Below are 18,868 nucleotides of genomic sequence, written 5' to 3'. Positions count from 1 at the left end.
AAGAGAAAATGCTTCTCCTTATCAAAACGAGAAGTCATTTTCTCAGTCCTCACTCTTTTGAGAGGCTCCAACTAATTTTTAATATTATACAAAGAAAATAATTTTTTTAAAAAAAATACTTTTCACAAATAAATTATTTTTTATTAAATAAATAAAGTCTTAATATTTAAATGTTTTAATTTTTGAAATTAAAAAAAAAGCTCAATTACCAAAAAGCCCTTAGTTGCTGCAAGCATTTGGTGTTATAACGAAGGGGTAAAAGTGGAAATAGAAAATGTTCGGACAGGTGTTTATGGTGCATAGACAGGTGTGGCCTGTCTAAGATAACCATAAACACATGTCTAAAACAATTTGAAAAATCCAAATAAATAGAATAGAAAGAAAATCCTATATAAAGAAAAGAGAAATCAAAGATAAAATGAACACCCAAATCAAAGGCATTGAGCTTTCCAAAATAGCTATAAAGTGAAGTTCTAGAGAAAAAGAGTCAAAGGTACACAACTTTGAATTTAGTTTTCTCTTTTATAATTTATTTTTTTTATATATTAATTTTTGAGATATTTGTTTCATATGTGCATGAAATTATAAAGTTTAAAATTATATATAATAATAATTAACAATTTATTTATTATTTTTTTGTTAATTATATATTAAAATATAGATTAGGATTTTATTTTTTATTAAATTTTAATTCATATCATAGTTATTTATGTATTTTCTTAGCAATTATGTTAATTTTTATATAATTTTTATTAATAGAAAACATATAATAAAAACTTAAATTTCATACGTAATTACCTATAACATATAATAAAAATAATCAACATAAAAATATAAATAAATATAGTATTTATTTTTATTATTTATATTTATCTATTTTTTATTTTTATATTATTCAATTGAATCATATGGATTATAAAAAAAATATATTTTTTTAATATTTATTAGTAATTAATTAATAATTAATTATTTATGTGGATTAATATTTTTTTTATTGTGAATAATAGGGTTTTACACGATTCTTAGGTTTTGAATCGATCAAATATTATATTATATTAAATTAAAGTTTTCTTCTCATCCTTTAGTTGGATTTTAATTTTTTATTAAAAATTAAATTGAAACCGTACCAAGATTGAATTAAAATTAAACTGCAAACATTTTATACATATATTTTTTATATTTTTAAGATGAATTATATATTATATATAATTAAGACTGTAATATTTTATATATATGTGAATTATACACAATATAATATTTTTTTGTTTTTATTTTTTTTTTAATTTTAATTATAACTACATTAAATCACTTTTTAATTCACAATTATAAGTATATTGTTATACTATATACATGGTTAATTTATAATTATATTTATATTTTAATTACATAATTAATAAATAGTTTTAAAATATATTATTAGACATTTTAAATTATATATATATCTTATATTTAAATATTGTATAATTTAAAAATAAATAAAAATATATTAGATGATATATTATATATTAATAACCTACTTTAAAGATTAAATGCTAATTCAAATAAATAATTACATAAAATTATTTTAAGAATCGAAAATCAAATCACAATCAAAGACAACAAATAATTAAACTAAAATTTTTTAAATTTCAATTTGATTTTAATTTTTAAGCATACACTGAATTGAAAACGTAATAGATAATCAGTACTTTAATTAATATATGAGATTATAAATCAAAATCGTCGCATATAAAAAATTTGTAATATATGCATAGAAAAAGTTCATATCATTCTAAAATTTTGTGATAAAAGGTAACAAACAATTAAAATTAATATTTATGATGAAAATAACAAATAATCATTAAATAATTAATCAATAAGTCTGAAGGATATTTTAATGTAATATATTAAATATATAATAAAAAATGTAAAAATATAATTCTACATAATATAATATTGCATGCGTTCGTTCAATTTGCCTTCTAAAGTCAGTTTTAAATTTAATCATAACTATAATTATTTTTAAATATGGTAGTATTAATCTCAATTTTTTAAAAATATAATAATGGCCCCAAATCTTTTGTATTATAAATTTAATATCTTTTTGAACAAAAGACCAAGGATAAGTTTTGAAACAATTTTATTAATATTAAACATAATAAATATAATGCCCTTTATTTTTTTTTATTAAATTAATAATCACTATAATTTAAAAGAATAAAGAGAATATTTATCTTGATTTATTTTTCTTTTTTGTTCAACTTTCAAAGACTTTCAATAATCTTTATATTCATTATTCTTTTTTTTTTTCTTTACTTTTGAGAATACACATGTACAATAGCATATTGTTTGACAAAATAGACATTGTGATCTAAAAATTATTTGAGAATTGATTGGAGCAGAACAAATTTGTTTGATATTATTATTAAAATTATTTGTAAAAAATAATTCTTTAAATATATTAATTAAAAAGTATTAAAAATTTTAAAATTAAATTTAAAATATTTAATTATAAAACTCTAAAATAATTAATTTTTTTAATACTCCGTTTATTTCATGAAAAATAACTTATACATGAAAAATATTTTTTATAAAAAAATATTTTACATTATTTATTTATAATGTTAAACTAACAGTGTGTGTTTATATCATGAATATATAAGTGTTTTCACATTTTAATAAGATTATTAAAATTTAAATATAAAAAATGACTTATATTTTAAGATGAGAAAATTATTTTTCTTTAAAAGTAATTTAATTTTCTTTTTAATTAAAAAAATTTTTTTATTAACTTATTTTTTTAGTATTCAAGACACTATAAACTGAAAAATATTTTCTCGTCAAACAAATGGATTCTTAATCTCAACTTAAATGGGAATGGTGCACGAATGCAGAGAATGATTGAAACGACGACAGGGAGGACAACCACAGAAGAGCCTACAACAGGCGATGAGCAAGTCCACTTTGAAACGCATTCTAAATGGACTACTGGCTTATGTGGATGCTGCGAAGATCCCTCTAATTGTAACTTCATTACTCAATGACTCTTTAATTATTTTTTTAATATTCTTTAAATGGCATATATATATATATATTGTAAAATGGTGTAGGTCTAGTTACCACTTTCTGTCCCTGTATTACCTTCGGCCGGAATGCAGAGATCATTGATAAGAATGCTGTATGTAAGTAATATTCCTACTCTACTCCCTTGTATCAATGAAAGCTCATGTGGGTGTGGTGATTTTGAAGATGATTTTCGTATGAATTAAATTGCAGCATGTGCTTGTTCTGGCTTGGTTTTCATGGTGCTTTCGTACGTGGGGGTTCCATGTTTGTACTCCTTCACATATCGAAGCAAACTAAGAGGGCAACATTCATTGCCAGAACACCCTTGTGCTGATTGCTGTGTTCATTGCTGGTGTCTCCACTGTGCTCTTTGTCAAGAGTACCGAGAGCTTAAGAATCGCGGACTCGACCCTTCCATAGGTACTTTCTTTCCCTGATTGAAACTTTGAAATCAAGATCTCTCATCTCTGAAAACCTGCAACTTCTGTCCTTAATTACCACAGGTTGGGCAGCCAATGCAGAGAGAATGAACAAAGTTGGAGCCATGGCACCTCCAGTTGTTGAACAAGGTATGCCTCGTTAGGATTTATGAGGCTGAGGACATTCTTAATTTTTACTCTAGAGTCGATCGATGAAGTGTAATAGTGTGTTGAACTGTTGATCTTTCTTGTAATTCATTACCATATTCCAACTTCTTGTGTTGTAATCAATAAGGTTATGGAGTTGGATTGCTCTACATATATAGGTATTCTACTTACAATCATCTCTTCTTTTTTTTTTTTCAATTCCTCTAATATTTCCAATATTAATGGTTATTTTCATAATTGTCATTAAAATTTTTTAATTAATAATTCATATTTTATATTAAAAATAGAAATTCTTATCTAGATTCGCTCTATTATAAATTTAAAATACAAATATATGAAATTCATTTATTTAATAAGTGAGTTTTACCGTATATCTCGTGTTTTTTTATCATTGTAAACAGGTCTAAATAAAAAAAAAATTTTAAAAATTTAGATAACTAAAATCAATAATGAAGTTGATAATGCACGAGTTAATTACTCCAAATTATTTTGCTATAAAAAATTTATAAATTTATTTGGAATTATTTTTTAAACTGCTATTAATAACCCACTATCTCAAATATATTAGTTAATTCAGTTATAAAAACTACAAAAACAGTTCCATAATTTTTTTTAAATAACTATTTTAACGTCATATAAAAGGCCTAATCACAAAATTAAGTTAAAACTTTTTGTATTTTTACAATCTAATTTAAACGTTTAAATCCTGGTATAATTTATCAGATTTTTAAATTTTATAAAAATTTTATTCAAATTTTCCAAAATATTTAAAAATTATTATAATTTTATCTAATTTTTTGAAACATGTCATTCTTCTTCATTTTTTAGCTAATCCAACTTTGCTGCTGCATCAACTATTTATTATCCATGAGTCATCAAAACTCTTAGCCATTTGATCAAATTGGATGGTCTTAGTTACAAATTAGCTATCTCTCCTCACTACTATCAAATCCCGTCACTATCAAAATGAAATTATTATGAAAAAGTTAGATTTTTAATGATAATTATAAACAAATCGAAAAATAGAATTTAGAATTCGATTGAAGAAAATTGGATAAAATTTTAATAATTTTTAAAAATTTAACTTTTTTTAACTAAAATTTAAAGGTTTGAGATTACCAAATTAAATACAGAAAGGTTTGGATTTTTTTTATAATTATATTAAACTGATGTTTTTATTAAAAGCATATTAAAACCACGTTCCCAAACACACCATATTAGTAAATAAGTGCACTAGTAAAATTCTTGGAATTAAGCAAAATATAACATAAAATATCAAATATTGTACATATTACTTAGGCTGAAGATAGGGCTCTGCCTTACAATTGGATTAGTCAAATTATACATAAAACTCATAAAACTCATAAAACTAAGGCACCACATGACAACTATAAATGCTATAAAATCAAATATTTATACATAAACATGTCCAAGCAACGGATCAAAGGCATACCTGCAATCTTACCTTTCATCATCAGGAACTAGAAAGTAAAGGTTGCCCATCTGATGTCACAGGTGCACTACTATTTCCAAGTGACACTGTTGAAGAAGAAGCCACATCCCATTGAGCAGTGTAATCACCCTGAGAAAAATCAATCTCTTCATACTCATCATCATGTTCAGTGATTGAACAAGTTCCATGTGATGCTCTAATTCCTTCCAATTCCATTACAATTGCTTTCATTGTAGGCCTCTTCTTTCCGTTCAAGTTCAAGCACCTTTTTGCTAGTTTAGCAACTGCTATAATCTCTTCCTTCCCTCCTTCTTTAAGAACTCGTGCATCAAGAATTTCAAACAAACGATTTTGCTCCATTGACAGTAAGAAATATGTTACTAAACTTCTCTCTTCAACAGATCGCATCGAAGAAATCGGCTTTTGTCCAGTTAAAAGCTCAACAAGAACTACTCCAAAGCTATAAACATCGCTCTTTTCTGTGAATTGACTTGATTGAAAGAATTCAGGATCCAAATATCCAAAAGTCCCTTGTACTTGAGTGGTCACATGTGTTTGATCAATTGCAATTGATTTTGAGGTGCCAAAATCAGAAACTTTTGCTCTATATTTGATGTCCAAGAGAATGTTTGAAGACTTGATATCTCGATGGTAAATAGGCATGGAAGCTGCTGAATGCAAATAAGACAGAGCACCTGCAACTTCGGCAGCAATCCGTAGACGCATTTCCCATGTAATTGGAAACTCTTCATTAGGGTCATGTAAATGTTGGAAGAGTGTTCCATTAGGAATGAACTCATAAACTAATAAAGGAACTTCTGTCTCCAAGCAACAACCTAGGAGCTTAACAACATTTCTGTGGTTAATCTGTGACAGAATCACCACTTCATTGATAAACTGCTCAAGTTTACTGTCGTCCACTAGTTTTGATTTTTTAATTGCAACCAGCTTTCCATCAGACAACATCCCTTTATATACTGTGCCTTGGCCTCCTTGGCCAAGGATTCGATTCTCGTTATAATGGTCTGTAGCCTTGTCTAGCTCCTTCGAGGTAAACATTGTTTTTTCGACACTACTTTCAGACGAAGATAGTTGTTGTTCCAGAAGTAGACCACCGTTCCTTCTAAAGAACTTTTGCCTGCGATTGAAATCTTTTCGCCTTTTTAATACCTTGTGTAGCCACCATGAGCCAACTATCAGGAAAAGTAGCCCAAGACCAGAACTTATACCTGTACAGAGATGATTGAGATATAAAACTATTCTTGAAGTCTTACCTACAAGTTTAAGCTTGTAGGTTATGTCTTGACATGTCAGATCAAAAGGTGCATAGTTTGAATTCTAGCTACCCATTTATTAGTTGAATAATTCAGCACAAAGTGAGTAAAGTGAGCTTGTGTTTATTCACGCTTCAAGCCAAATGGATTTTACACGTGAAATGTAATAAAGATATAAAATTATTCTTGTGGACATGCATGTGCAGAAAGTCACGATATCAATGAAGAATGACTAAATTAATAAAAAGAAAAATGAAAAAATAAACTAAAATATAAAATAAAAGGCAAGAATATGGGAAGGCGAAGAGATACCAATAATGATCACCGTTACTTTGGGATAGACATGGTCGCCCAGTGGTTGGCAGTATTTTCCCACAGAAAAATAACCATCAGGGCATGTACAATTGTAGCTTCCTGCTGTGTTTTCACATGTTGATATACTTTGGCACCAATATGTCTGTGGATCATCACATTCATTGATATCTGGTGCAGGCAAATTGAGAAAAGTAAATAAAATTCTCTTATGCTGTGTTTCGGAAGAGAAAATGGGATTTACTTTAATGAATTCCTCAAAAAATGGAGGATTTAATTCCAACACTGCTCATGATAAATAAAAAATAATAATAATAAATGAAGATTTAAGGAAAATTCTTATGAAATACCAAATATTTGTGGGTTTAGCTATTTTTATTTATGAGGGAGGCATAAATATGAGAATTTCATCATATAGAATAATTTTCATTTAGTCACATTTTTAGTTTATTGAACGCTGACTGAAATATGAATTTTTGTGCACTATTCTTTTTATAAACAATTTTAGTGCACTATTTTCGTGGTTGGAACTCATAACCTCCAAGTAACAAATATTTAAGTCGAAGACCAAATAAATTCTTATATTTTCTAATTCAGGTCAAATAAATCATCACTTGATAAAATATTATTTTTAAATAATAAAATATTTTTTTAATTTTAAATATTAAATAACACGTGAATTTATTTAACCTAGAACTTAATTTTGGTGTATTGAGCTTATGGCTGTGGCAAGCTTGTTAACTAGGAAGACACGTGGAAATCAATAATTAGCTGATGTAAAAGTGTTAAGGTTCTTGTGATGTATAGCTGATAAATGCCCATGTACAAAATACTGTTAATCATCTTATGAGTAATAAACATCGGGCATTGTTGTTGGTGTTCTTTGAAATTCATTTTCGTGTATCAGTGGCATTAGAGCCACTCGATTCTCAGCTATGGCAAAAGGAACAAGTTCTCATGAGTGGGAACGAAGAATTACGACAATGATTCAGGGGTTCGTCCTTCAGCAGGAAACATTGCAGAGGGAATATGAGTTCCAAAATGAGAAAGCCCTAGATGAAATCAAATCTTTGATTGCGGTTCTTAGTTTGCAGAATGTGGAATGGGTAGGTGACAAGAACACTGACGAAATTGGGAGAACTGACAATGGAAGATTTAGAGGCAAAGTTTATGAAGATTCATTAATTGACTTAAGGAACTTGAAAAAAGTAAGTTCTCTACAAGAATAACTTGATTCTTTTGATGAAAAGTATCCTAAGGTTGATATACAGGAAGTCAAGCCTTGGGTTTCTTCCTTTCCGAGTTAATTGATGAGTTGCAAAGGCTGGTTCAAATGTTTAATCTGCGAACCCTTGCTGAAGCTTACTCACTTACAAGATTGCAAGAAATCACATTGGCTGCGATTCAAAATAAACCCAAACTTGTATGCAATACTTCTAGCTGTTCTGTTAACCCTAATCCTAATCCAATAACCCACAACTCCAAACCTCCAAACTAGTCAATATAGCGGGTACCTTACTAGAAGAGTTGCCAGGTTTGTTATTGAATCCTTCAGTAACTAAACAAAACCAATTTCCAGTTAAGAATCCAAGAATCACAAATAAGGAGATGGACAATGAGGATACAGAGTTGAATGAAGGAGTAGAAGAAAACACTATTGTAACTAATACACAATTGTCCTTAAATGTAGTATGGGGAGATTGCGAAGGGAAATGCCAGAAGCAAAAGTTGTGTATATTGATTGATATACGGTATTCTGAATTGTTTAAAAATGATAAGTGGGAAGCTATTTATAAATTCTCTCTCTGTTTTGGGGACCTAGAACAATAGCAGTGTTTTGTAATTAAAAGGGAGCAACCATAGCTTGAAAAGGAGGCACTTTTATTAGAATATGATGATATATTTCAAGATCCCAAAACCTTGCCTCTTTCACGTGCTCATGATCATCGAATCAGTCTGAAAGAAGGGTCTTTATCAGTACCTATTCAGCCCTATAAATATGTTTCATTACAAAAAATGCTATTAAACAATTAATATTTGAAATGTTGTAGGCTGGGGTGATAAGAAATTATGGTGATTGTGATGGGCTTGATTTGGATGATAATGATTTTGGGTTCATTATATTATCCTCAAAGAAGATGAGTTTGAGAAATGGAAAAGGCAGAGAAAGAGATGTGATGGGGTGCAAAGTGTGTTCTTATTGCATAAAAAATGTCAATGCTGTTAAATTTATGATCCAAAATTTTAGTTGATTTAGAAGGCACTTTTTAATTTGAGTAGTAGAAATATTCCTCAATAGAATATTTCTCAATAAGATGGAGGATATTTCTTGTATAAAATAGAACTTTTATTTTAGTATTATTTCTAAATTGAGTAAGACTTCTAATCAGATTAGGATTGAAGGAATTAACATTATAAAATAGAAAAATGGTGAAAAGTTTATTTGGCTTTGTCTATTGAAGAGAGTGGTTTTGCCAATAGAGAGGAGTTATAGCCCATTGTAGAGAAAAACTTTGGTTTTAGATGGAGAAAGGACAAAAATTTTAAGAGGAAGGAATTCTTGTCAATTGATGAGAGACCTCTTGCCAATGTGGTTGAAAACACCCCTTGTAGTATAGTAGTTAAAATAGTAAACATATTGAGTTATGTCTAAATGAGACTAAGGGGATTAACTAATATATTTTCTATGAGTAGTTATGTAATGTGGGTTCTCTTAGGTGTAATTGGATTGATGGGTAGTAAGATTTGGACTTGTAATGATGATTTATTTATTGATGATAGTGGAAGATGGCATGGCCATAGTGTGGTGAAAAGTTTATTTGGCTTTGTCTATTGAAGAGAGTGGTTTTGCCAATAGAGAGGAGTTATAGCCCATTGTAGAGAAAAACTTTGGTTTTAGATGGAGAAAGGACAAAAATTTTAAGAGGAAGGAATTCTTGTCAATTGATGAGAGACCTCTTGCCAATGTGGTTGAAAACACCCCTTGTAGTATAGTAGTTAAAATAGTAAACATATTGAGTTATGTCTAAATGAGACTAAGGGGATTAACTAATATATTTTCTATGAGTAGTTATGTAATGTGGGTTCTCTTAGGTGTAATTGGATTGATGGGTAGTAAGATTTGGACTTGTAATGATGATTTATTTATTGATGATAGTGGAAGATGGCATGGCCATAGTGTAGCCCTATGTTGAGAGGGTAAACCATATAAGTATTAGTATTTTGTGTGTGTGTTTTTTTTTTTTTTAATTTTCACACTTTTACAGTGCATAACAATTGGTATCAAAGTTTTGGGATAATCTTGGTGAGTTTAATTGAAGGTGAAACTATTGTGACATGTAGAAAGTTGCATATGCAACAATGATTATCGTGAAGAGTTGAAATTAAGATGGAATTCTTGATGGAAAGTCAAGAAAGTTGATGACATGAAGATTTCAAAGTAAAGAAGCAAGATACACCCAAGATGAAGATTGAAAAATAGAGATTTGAAGGGTTTAAGCTTAAGTATGGAAATTTAATAATTTAATAACATCTAAGAATTTGAGGTATATAATAGTTAATAAATTTTGTGTCAAGGTGGAAATTATTAGATTTATGACTCAAAATCTTAGTTGATTTGAAAGACCCTTTCTTAATTTGAGCGAGAAAAATATTCCTCAATAGGATGGAGGAATATTTCTTATATATAGTAGAATTCTTATTTTAGTTTTATCCCTAAATTGAGTGGGACTCCTAATCAGATTAAGATTGAGGGAATTAACACTATAAATAGGAAGAATGGTGGAAATGTTATTTGGCTTTACACATAGGGAGTGGCTTTGCCCATTGAAGAAAGTGGCTTTGCCCATTAAAGAAAGTGGCTTTGCCAATAAAGAGGGGTTGTTGCCCATTTTGGATAGAGACTTTAGCCTAAGGTGGAGAAAGGATATATAATTCAAGAAGAATAAATTTTTGTCCATTGATGAGAGGGCTCTTGCCCATGTAGTTAAAGACACCTCTTGTAGTGTAGTAGTTAAAATAGTAAATATATTAGGTTATGTCTAGAGGAAACTAAGATGACTAATTAATTTATTTACTATAAATAGTTATGTAATGTGGATTCTCTTAGGTGTAATTGGGTTGATGGATAGTATGGTTTGAGCTTGTAATGATGATTTATTTATTAATGATAGTAGAAGATGGTATGGCCGTGGATATAACATAATGTTGAGAGGGTAAACTATGTAATTATTGATATTTTATGTGTTTGTTTTATTTTTTTATAATTTATATGCTTCTGCAGTGCATAACAAGTGCTATGGCAGACCAACAACTTCTACTAAAAAGGAACTTGAAGATATTGTTATAAATAACTTGTATGTTAGACAATATAGAGAGAAAGAATTCATATATTGTTAAAATATAAGAAAGTGAATGAATGAGAAGAGTAAAATATGTATAGAATTATATATATAATTCAATATATATTATTCTATTATGGCACTTGACACGTATATGTATGAAACAAAATAATTATCATATTATAATTTTTGTAAATAAATTATGAACAAATGTGTTTATTAACAAGTAGATATGTCTGTTAATAAACAGACATGTCAATTCTATACAAACAGCCATAACTGTTTGTATAGGTGTCTGTTAATAAACAAACATGTCTATTCTATATAAAAGTCATAACTATTTGTATAGGTGTCTGTTAATAAACAGATATGTCTATACAAACAGTCATAACTATTTGTATAGGTATCTTTTAAAAAGACATGTTTATTCTATACAAACAGTCACAACTATTTGTATAGGTGTCTTTTAATAAACAGACATGTCTATTACACAAACAGTTATATCTATTAGAGATAAACAAATGTGTCTATCTAGAAAAGGTACCATGACTTTTCATTCTTTATAAATATGGAAGGTTTTTTTCAATCCAGATATATACTACTTCTACTTCTTCTTTTTTTTCTTCTAGTCTCTCTAAATTTAGTTCATTTAAAGAGTTCTTAAGGGAAATCTTCAAGAGTTGCTGTCTGCAGATTTCAGGCTTTATTGTATCCTAAAGGTATATTACCATAACCTTGCAGCAATCTAGTGGGGGCAATTAATAACATAAAGATGGTGATTCATCACGCCTCAAAGCCTATTCTACACCCACTGCCTCAACAATTTTAAGGTATTAATCGCAATGGAGTCTAAGGTTGTTTCCGTGATAAATCAAGAGTTCGTGAAACTTGATCATTTTAAAGAACAAATTATGTTCACTAAGAAGGTGAAAGCAGATCAAGAAAAGAAGATGAATTGCCATGCAAAGGTCATATTCTTAACAACTCATCAGATAGGCTATAAGATTTGTTTACCTCTGTGAAGTCTCCAAAGGAAATCTGAATTTCGTTAGAATTCGAATACAATACAGAAAAAAAAGGTATAGATAAATTTCTCATTATGAAATATTTTGAATTCTAAATACTTGATAATATGCCTGTTATGGATAAGTCCATGAGTTGCGTATCTTTGTTTCAAATTTTAAGGATTTGAAAGTGTTAGTTCCTAAATCACTGTAATTAGAGGAATAATAGCACATCATACTTCTAGTTTGAATGATTATAGGAAGAAATCACTGTATGCCACATACGACTTTTCTCTTAAATAGATTCAGAAACACTTACATATTAAAAAGTTTTTTATGTGATAATTTGTCTTTATGTTAATGATATGCTTATAATTAGAAGAAATATAAGGCTATATTATGATGCTAAAGCTCATGGTGAATGTGTTAAAGAAGGTAATAAGATTTATATGCATAAGTCGAAAAACACTTTTTGTATGCATAAATCCTAATTCATATTGATTGTGTCTATCACTAACTAGGTAGGGATATTGTTAAAAATATTAGTGATAGAAAAATTTGTTTCATTTTGAAAAAGTTATGTCTGTTCATTAAAAGGTATAAGTAAACAGATGTAATTGTTCTAAGAGATACAAAGTGAATGATTGTATTTATTCTAAGAGGTATAAGTGAATGGTTGTATCTGTTCTAAGAGGTATAAGTGAACGGTTGTACATGTTCTAAGAGGTATAAGTAAACAGATGTAATTGTTCTATGAGATACAAAGTGAACGGTTGTATCTGTTGTAAAAGGTATAAGTGAATAAATATAATTATTCTAAGAGATACCAAGTAAATAGTTGTATCTGTTATAAAAGGTATAAGTGAATGGTTGTATCTATTCTAAGAGGTATAAGTGAACGGTTGTATATGTTCGAAGAGATACAAATACTTTATAAATAGAAGTTTGAAACAAAAATCTATTAACTTTTCTTTTTTGTCTTTTTCTCTTTATTTTTACCTACAATTAACATTATTATTCTTTAATTTATTCTTGGAAGAATTTTAAAATTGCTGTCTAGATTTATATTTTGATTATTATCCTTGAGAGATCTGCCTAAAACTACCTAGTTGTAATATAGTGAGGGTTTTACTCTTTGTCAATTTCATTATATTGAGGGAAGCAAAGACTTCATATGATATTTATTATAAATTGACTGGAAATTTTGGTAGAATAATTGCTCAAATTGAGTGTGCTATTGCTATTGGTAACTTAATATATGCTATGCTTTGCACTACTCCTGATATTGCTTTTACAGTATGTAAATTGTCAAGATATACTAATAATCCCAGTATGGAATATTGGAATGAAATTTCAAGGGTTTTTGGATATTTAAAAAAATGAATTATAAACTATAGATTATTCTGTGATAAATTTTCAATTGTGCTAAAACCATATAAAGAGTTGTATCCATGCAAAGAGTTTTGTCCCTTGGCCAAAAGATGTAACTAAATAAAAAGATGCAATTCTTCTTAATAGTTACATGTATGAAGAGATGAATTTATTGGCCAAAATGTTGATACATTTTGAGTTGTAAATATAAGAGCCTTACAAGTCATTTGTAAGAAGTGACAAAATGACAAATGAGTATGCATTTGTGTGTATGTGCAAGTTTAGCTTGGTTCTTTATTGTTGAATACTCTCATTTTAAACAAGTTATAGAGCAATTTGTTTCTGCAAGTAAGGTACATATCTAGACTGTGAATTATTTATGTAGTTTATGTTATAAATATGTGATTATATGGTTGACTAGTGAAACAAATATGGTGCAGATCCTAGGGTTATACAAATGCCAATTGGATAAGTAGTACTAAGGATAATAAGTCAAACTTTGGTTGGGTATCCACTTTAGGTGGAGGTTTTGTTTCTTGGGCATCAAAGAAACAAACTTGTATAACTCATTCAACGATGGAATCCGAATTTATAACTTTGGCGAATGTTGGTAAAGAAGTAGAATGGTTGAGAAACTTGTTATCCGATATTATGTTGTAGCCACAACCTGTGCTATCTATTTCTTTATATTGTGATAGTCAAATCACAATGGTTAAAGCTTATAGTAAAATATATAATTGAAAGTATATACATATAAGCTTAAGACATGAAAATGTAAGACAATTAGTCTCTAATGGTGTTATTACTATATTTATGTTAAATCCTATAATAATCTAGCAAATCCTTTAATAAAAGGGCTCTCGAGAGTTATGATCATAAGTACATGTGCTTATTAGAATTTAGAATATTCCATTGAATTTACTACTGATGGGAACTCTACTTTATAGTATTATTACTAAATAAAGTTTAAAGGGTAACAACAAGTCTTCAGTAAATATTATAATTAAGTACTTAGTGTAGTAAGTTAATGGAATGAAGATGAGTATTTATACTCTTAATGAAGTTTAATATTAATACGAAAGAAACTTCACCTATATGAACATAGGAAGTGGTGCCGCTTCAATAAAAGTGAGAATAACTTTTGCAAATGTTCATGAAAATAGGAGGTAGCACAAGGCTATATTCGTGCTAAAATTTTGGTCAACTTTTTAAGTCGAACTAATTGATTCGTGTGTGTAGTATTTTCGGTTCTATTTAATAGGAATCTAGGTTTAAGCTAAAGCCACCATGATTTCTTTAGAACTTTGAAGTACTTACACTAAGGTAAAGTTTAAATCAAAAGATACTTTTCATTATGCATGAAACAATGGGATCTAACAATACAAACTAAGTGGGGGATTGTTATAAATAGCTTATATGTTAGATAGTACAGAGAGAAAGAATTCCTATATTATTAAAATATAAGAAAGTGAATGAATGAGAAGAGTGAAATATGTATAAAATTATATATATATAATTCAATATATATTATTCTATTATGGCACTTGACACGTATATGTGTGAAATAAAATAATTATCATATTATAATTTTCGTAAATAAATTATGAACAGATGTGTTTATTAACAAATAGATATGTCTGTTAATAAACAAACATATCAATTCTATACAAACAGTCTTAACTGTTTGTATAGGTGTATGTTAATAAACAGACATGTCTATTCTATACAAAAAGTCATAACTATTTGTATAGGTGTCTGTTAATAAACAGATATGTATATACAAACAGTCATAACTATTTGTATAGGTATCTTTTTAAAAAGACATGTCTATTCTATACAAACAGTCACAACTATTTATATATGTGTCTTTTAATAAACAGACATGTTTATTACACAAACAGTTGTATCTATTAGAGATAAACAGATGTGTCTATCTAGAAAATGTGCCATGACTTTTTATTCTTTATAAATATGGATGGGTTTTTCAATCTAGATATATACTACTTCTACTTCTTCTTCTTTTTTTCTAGTCTCTCTAAATTCAGTTCATATAAAGAGTTCTTAAGGGAAATCTTCAGGAGTTGCTGTCTGCAGATTTCAGGCTTTGTTGTATCCTAGAGGTATATTGTCATAACCTTGCAACAATCTAGTGAGGTGCAATTAATACCTTAAAGATAGTGATTCATCACGCCTCAAAACCTATTCTACACCCACTGTCTCAACAAATAGGACAAAGCAATAATTCACACTAACAGTCCCTGGCCACATATTTCATGCTTCTTCTTTTGGTGGTCACTTAACTTCAACTTTATAACTCGTTTCCATCTTTCTTCCTTGAGGACAAGAAATCTTAGGTGGGGAAAATTGATATGATAATAAGGAATAAGGATGAAATGGTGTATAGGGCTTTAGTTAAATGGTGTGTTGAGCTTATGGCTGTTGCAAGGTTATTAGCTACCGTGAGCTGTGAAGACACTTGGAAATCAATGATTAGCTTATGTAAAAGTGTTAATGTTCTTGTGATGTATAGTTACTAAATACCCATGTGCAGAATATTATTAATCATCTTCTGAGTAATAAACATTGGGTATTGCTATAGGTGTTCTCTGAAATTCATTTTTGTGTATCAATTTATTTGATCATTGACTGAAAGTATATAGGCTTATTATTTGATCTTTTTCCTTCTTTGCAACATTCAAAGTCTATCAGATGACTAACTTAACTAGTAGAGAAATCATCAAAACGGCTTAAAGCTCGAGTACACTTTTATACTTATTAAAGAAGTTCAATTTAGTTAATTTTTAATTTTTTGTCTAATTTAGATTAAAATTTTCAATTTAAACTTAATTTAGCCCAAAAATAAAAAAAAAATGAAGAAATTGATCTTCTTGAATTTGAGATTTAAATCAAGAAATCAAGAAATTTAGTTTCAAAATAAAAAATTCTTGATTTTTTAATATAAATAAAAAAATTAATAAATTTAGCTCATAAATTTAATTTAGAAGCTAAATTGAGTTTAAAATAAAAATAGCTAAATTGAACTTGCTAATAAGTAAGTGCAGAGGTTAAATTCAACATTTTTCTTAATCCAAACCATTCCACCTGTCTTGTTTCATTGGACCATACCCGCATAAGAGATCACAACACCGTCGCTCCTAAACTAATGATTTGTTAAATTAAAAGTATTTATTGAATGGGTAGTTAGAAAAATCGATGATGGTGGTCACTTACTCGAAACTTTAGATATGTGAGGGTGGGATCCATAGATATTAGGTTCTCTACGAGGTATTCAGACATAATTTGAAGTCTTAAATTAGTTTAGCAGAGGAGTTACCTTGACAAGAAAGGTATGGATTTCCTTCATAGCCCTCATCGCAAGAACATATGTAATATATGCCAGTTTTATTCGAACAGGAAGCACTGGTACCACAGAGACCGGTTGAATTTCCCCCAGTAGAGTTTCTTTGAGGCGAATCTCTGCAAGTCCCGTTACTCATCCCCCACCACAACACAACCGGAACATAATCCAAGACACTATATCCATCTATCAAACTGGAATTGAACCATTCTTCGTCAACCATAAAGCCAACCCTGCATTCCTCATGATCCTGAGAAGCAGAGATACTTCTAAACGTTGCATTAATGAACTTGAGGTAAGGTGGGATTGTGATCTGACAACAATTTATGCCATTGCAGCTTCTTTCCTTGAAAGTTACATTGCAAATTGACAGGCAACCACCAATAAGCATGTCTTGCCCGTAAATCAAGGCAAGATTGTCACATCCCAGGGCTGTGAACATGTTGCGAGCACGTGAAAACCAAAAGGGGCTGCCTGATAAGCTTACGTCTGCAGTAGGAGCTTTGTCCTGACAATTAGAAGAGAGCACAGGATTGTTGACACGAACAGTGCCATTCAGTGAAACTTCTAGCAGTTCCAGGTTGATGCTACGTATGTAAGGTTTATGAGGGAGAGAAGATTCGTTGCAGAATACTTCAAACCCTGGATCCATGTAACAGCCTGCTCCAATTCCAAATGGGTATGGAATTGTAACGTTTCCACACCTGTCTGGACATCCAGGCTTTGCCATAGAGGATGATGTTGGTGATGATGCTTTGATGAGCCATGGTAACAATAGGATGAAGGGCACCAATTTGACAGCCATGACTCACCCACACCTCCTAAAGGATAAATTTTGAACGCTCCATGGGACAAGAAAGGATAAATATTGAAGGAATAATTATTGTGAGCTCGTAAATGATATTTTCTCTATCATGAGTCTCACTCTTTATTGATATTAAAAAAATAAAAATTTATATCTAAAAATTTAGCTGTATTGAAGGGACCACCTCTCTAGGAACCTTCCTTGTCAAAATAAATTTCCATGTCTCGTGAAGGAAAATATCATTGGCTCTCATAGCTCATCAAAGTTGAACAAGTTTGTTCCTACCAAGAAAAGTAATCAATAATTTTGTTTCCTTTTCTATTAGCTTTTTTTATTTTTTATTTCTTTAATTTTTTTTAAATAATACCCTATTTTTAAAAAAAATTATGTTTTCTCTCTTGGTAACATCTTTATCCTCGTTTATTCTGATTTAATTCAGTCATTAAAAATATAATACTCATTTATCAAATTTATATTTAATTCTTTAGTCTTCCACTCTTGTATTTTATAAAAATAAATAAATAAATCTTTTTTTATTCTCTCTTTCTCGAGTCCTGTCGTCTCTAGGACTACGAACTAAAGAAAACTTCTCTCTTTCTCTTTTTTCTCACTCTCCTTTTTACAAGAATAAAACATTTAGTTAATCGAATTAAATATGATTAAATTTTTAACTGATTGAATTATTAATCGACGTTAAAAATATTAATCGAATTGAATTGAAATTGAAAAAAAATTAAAATTAACTGAAACTAAAAATATTTGATCGGTTATCTAAATTAATTAAAAAATATATAATTTATATTATTAATTATTTAGTAAAATATTAGTAAAAATATATTTATATTCGTTTTTTATATAAATTAATAAATATAATTTAATATTAATAAAATAATAATTATAAGTTAAATATTATTATAAAATCATAAAAATAATAATTATAAATAATATAATATTAATAAAATTATAATTAATATATTAATTAATTAAATTTTAATTATTTCAATTAATTCACTTATTAAATTAATAATAACTAAATTGATAATTAAAAATAAAAAATTTTAATTATTATTAATTAAAAATTAAATTAAATTAAATTTATTTTTATCTAAATAATTAAATTTTGTTAATTGAATTTAATTATTCAATTATATTCGGATAATGTACACCTTTGCCTTTCCATATGTCGCGTGCAAACGCCAACTGCCTTTGTATAACTAATTCTTGACTCTGAGTCGGTCATGACGGAGAATGATCTACCCTCCTCAAAACGATGCGTTTCCTTGTTTTTGTCTACGTGAATTCGCAGCGTGGCCCCTCCG

At 28.7% G+C, this 18,868-nt stretch overlaps 3 protein-coding genes across 4 annotated transcripts in view; 1 reads left to right on the top strand and 2 right to left on the bottom strand.

Moving 5' to 3' along the window:
• The window catches only part of LOC110659815 (protein PLANT CADMIUM RESISTANCE 6), a 75,156-nt gene extending 58,321 nt beyond the window's left edge, over nucleotides 1–16,835 (bottom strand). The window contains exon 1 of the mRNA XM_058153923.1: nucleotides 16,721–16,835. The gene's annotated coding sequence lies outside the window, so the exon portion shown is untranslated. The remainder of the gene's footprint in view (nucleotides 1–16,720) is intronic.
• Nucleotides 375–18,868, top strand: part of LOC110642447 (cell number regulator 2) — a 62,233-nt gene continuing 43,739 nt past the window's right edge. The window contains exons 1-5 of one of the 2 annotated variants that reach the window (XM_058153925.1): nucleotides 375–493; nucleotides 2,874–3,003; nucleotides 3,090–3,161; nucleotides 3,256–3,465; nucleotides 3,549–3,808. In XM_058153925.1, coding sequence (XP_058009908.1) covers nucleotides 2,877–3,003; nucleotides 3,090–3,161; nucleotides 3,256–3,465; nucleotides 3,549–3,628 — 489 coding nt within the window. In that variant the 5' untranslated portion in view covers nucleotides 375–493; nucleotides 2,874–2,876 and the 3' untranslated portion in view covers nucleotides 3,629–3,808. Of the gene's footprint in view, nucleotides 494–2,873; nucleotides 3,004–3,089; nucleotides 3,162–3,255; nucleotides 3,466–3,548; nucleotides 3,809–18,868 lie in introns of those variants that run through there. The other variant, XM_058153926.1, reaches the window with a different exon arrangement.
• Nucleotides 4,875–17,667, bottom strand: LOC110647681 (wall-associated receptor kinase-like 2). The gene is made up of 3 exons (XM_058153922.1): nucleotides 16,721–17,667; nucleotides 6,672–6,773; nucleotides 4,875–6,314 (listed from the first exon to the last, which is right to left on the bottom strand). Exons 1-3 carry the CDS (start codon nucleotides 17,547–17,549, stop codon nucleotides 5,107–5,109), a joined length of 2,139 nt encoding a protein of 712 aa, XP_058009905.1. The 5' UTR covers nucleotides 17,550–17,667; the 3' UTR covers nucleotides 4,875–5,106.

This window comes from Hevea brasiliensis, chromosome 9, assembly GCF_030052815.1.
Source record: "Hevea brasiliensis isolate MT/VB/25A 57/8 chromosome 9, ASM3005281v1, whole genome shotgun sequence".
NCBI lineage: Eukaryota > Viridiplantae > Streptophyta > Magnoliopsida > Malpighiales > Euphorbiaceae > Hevea > Hevea brasiliensis.
This window is presented reverse-complemented; position numbering and strand designations above follow the sequence as displayed.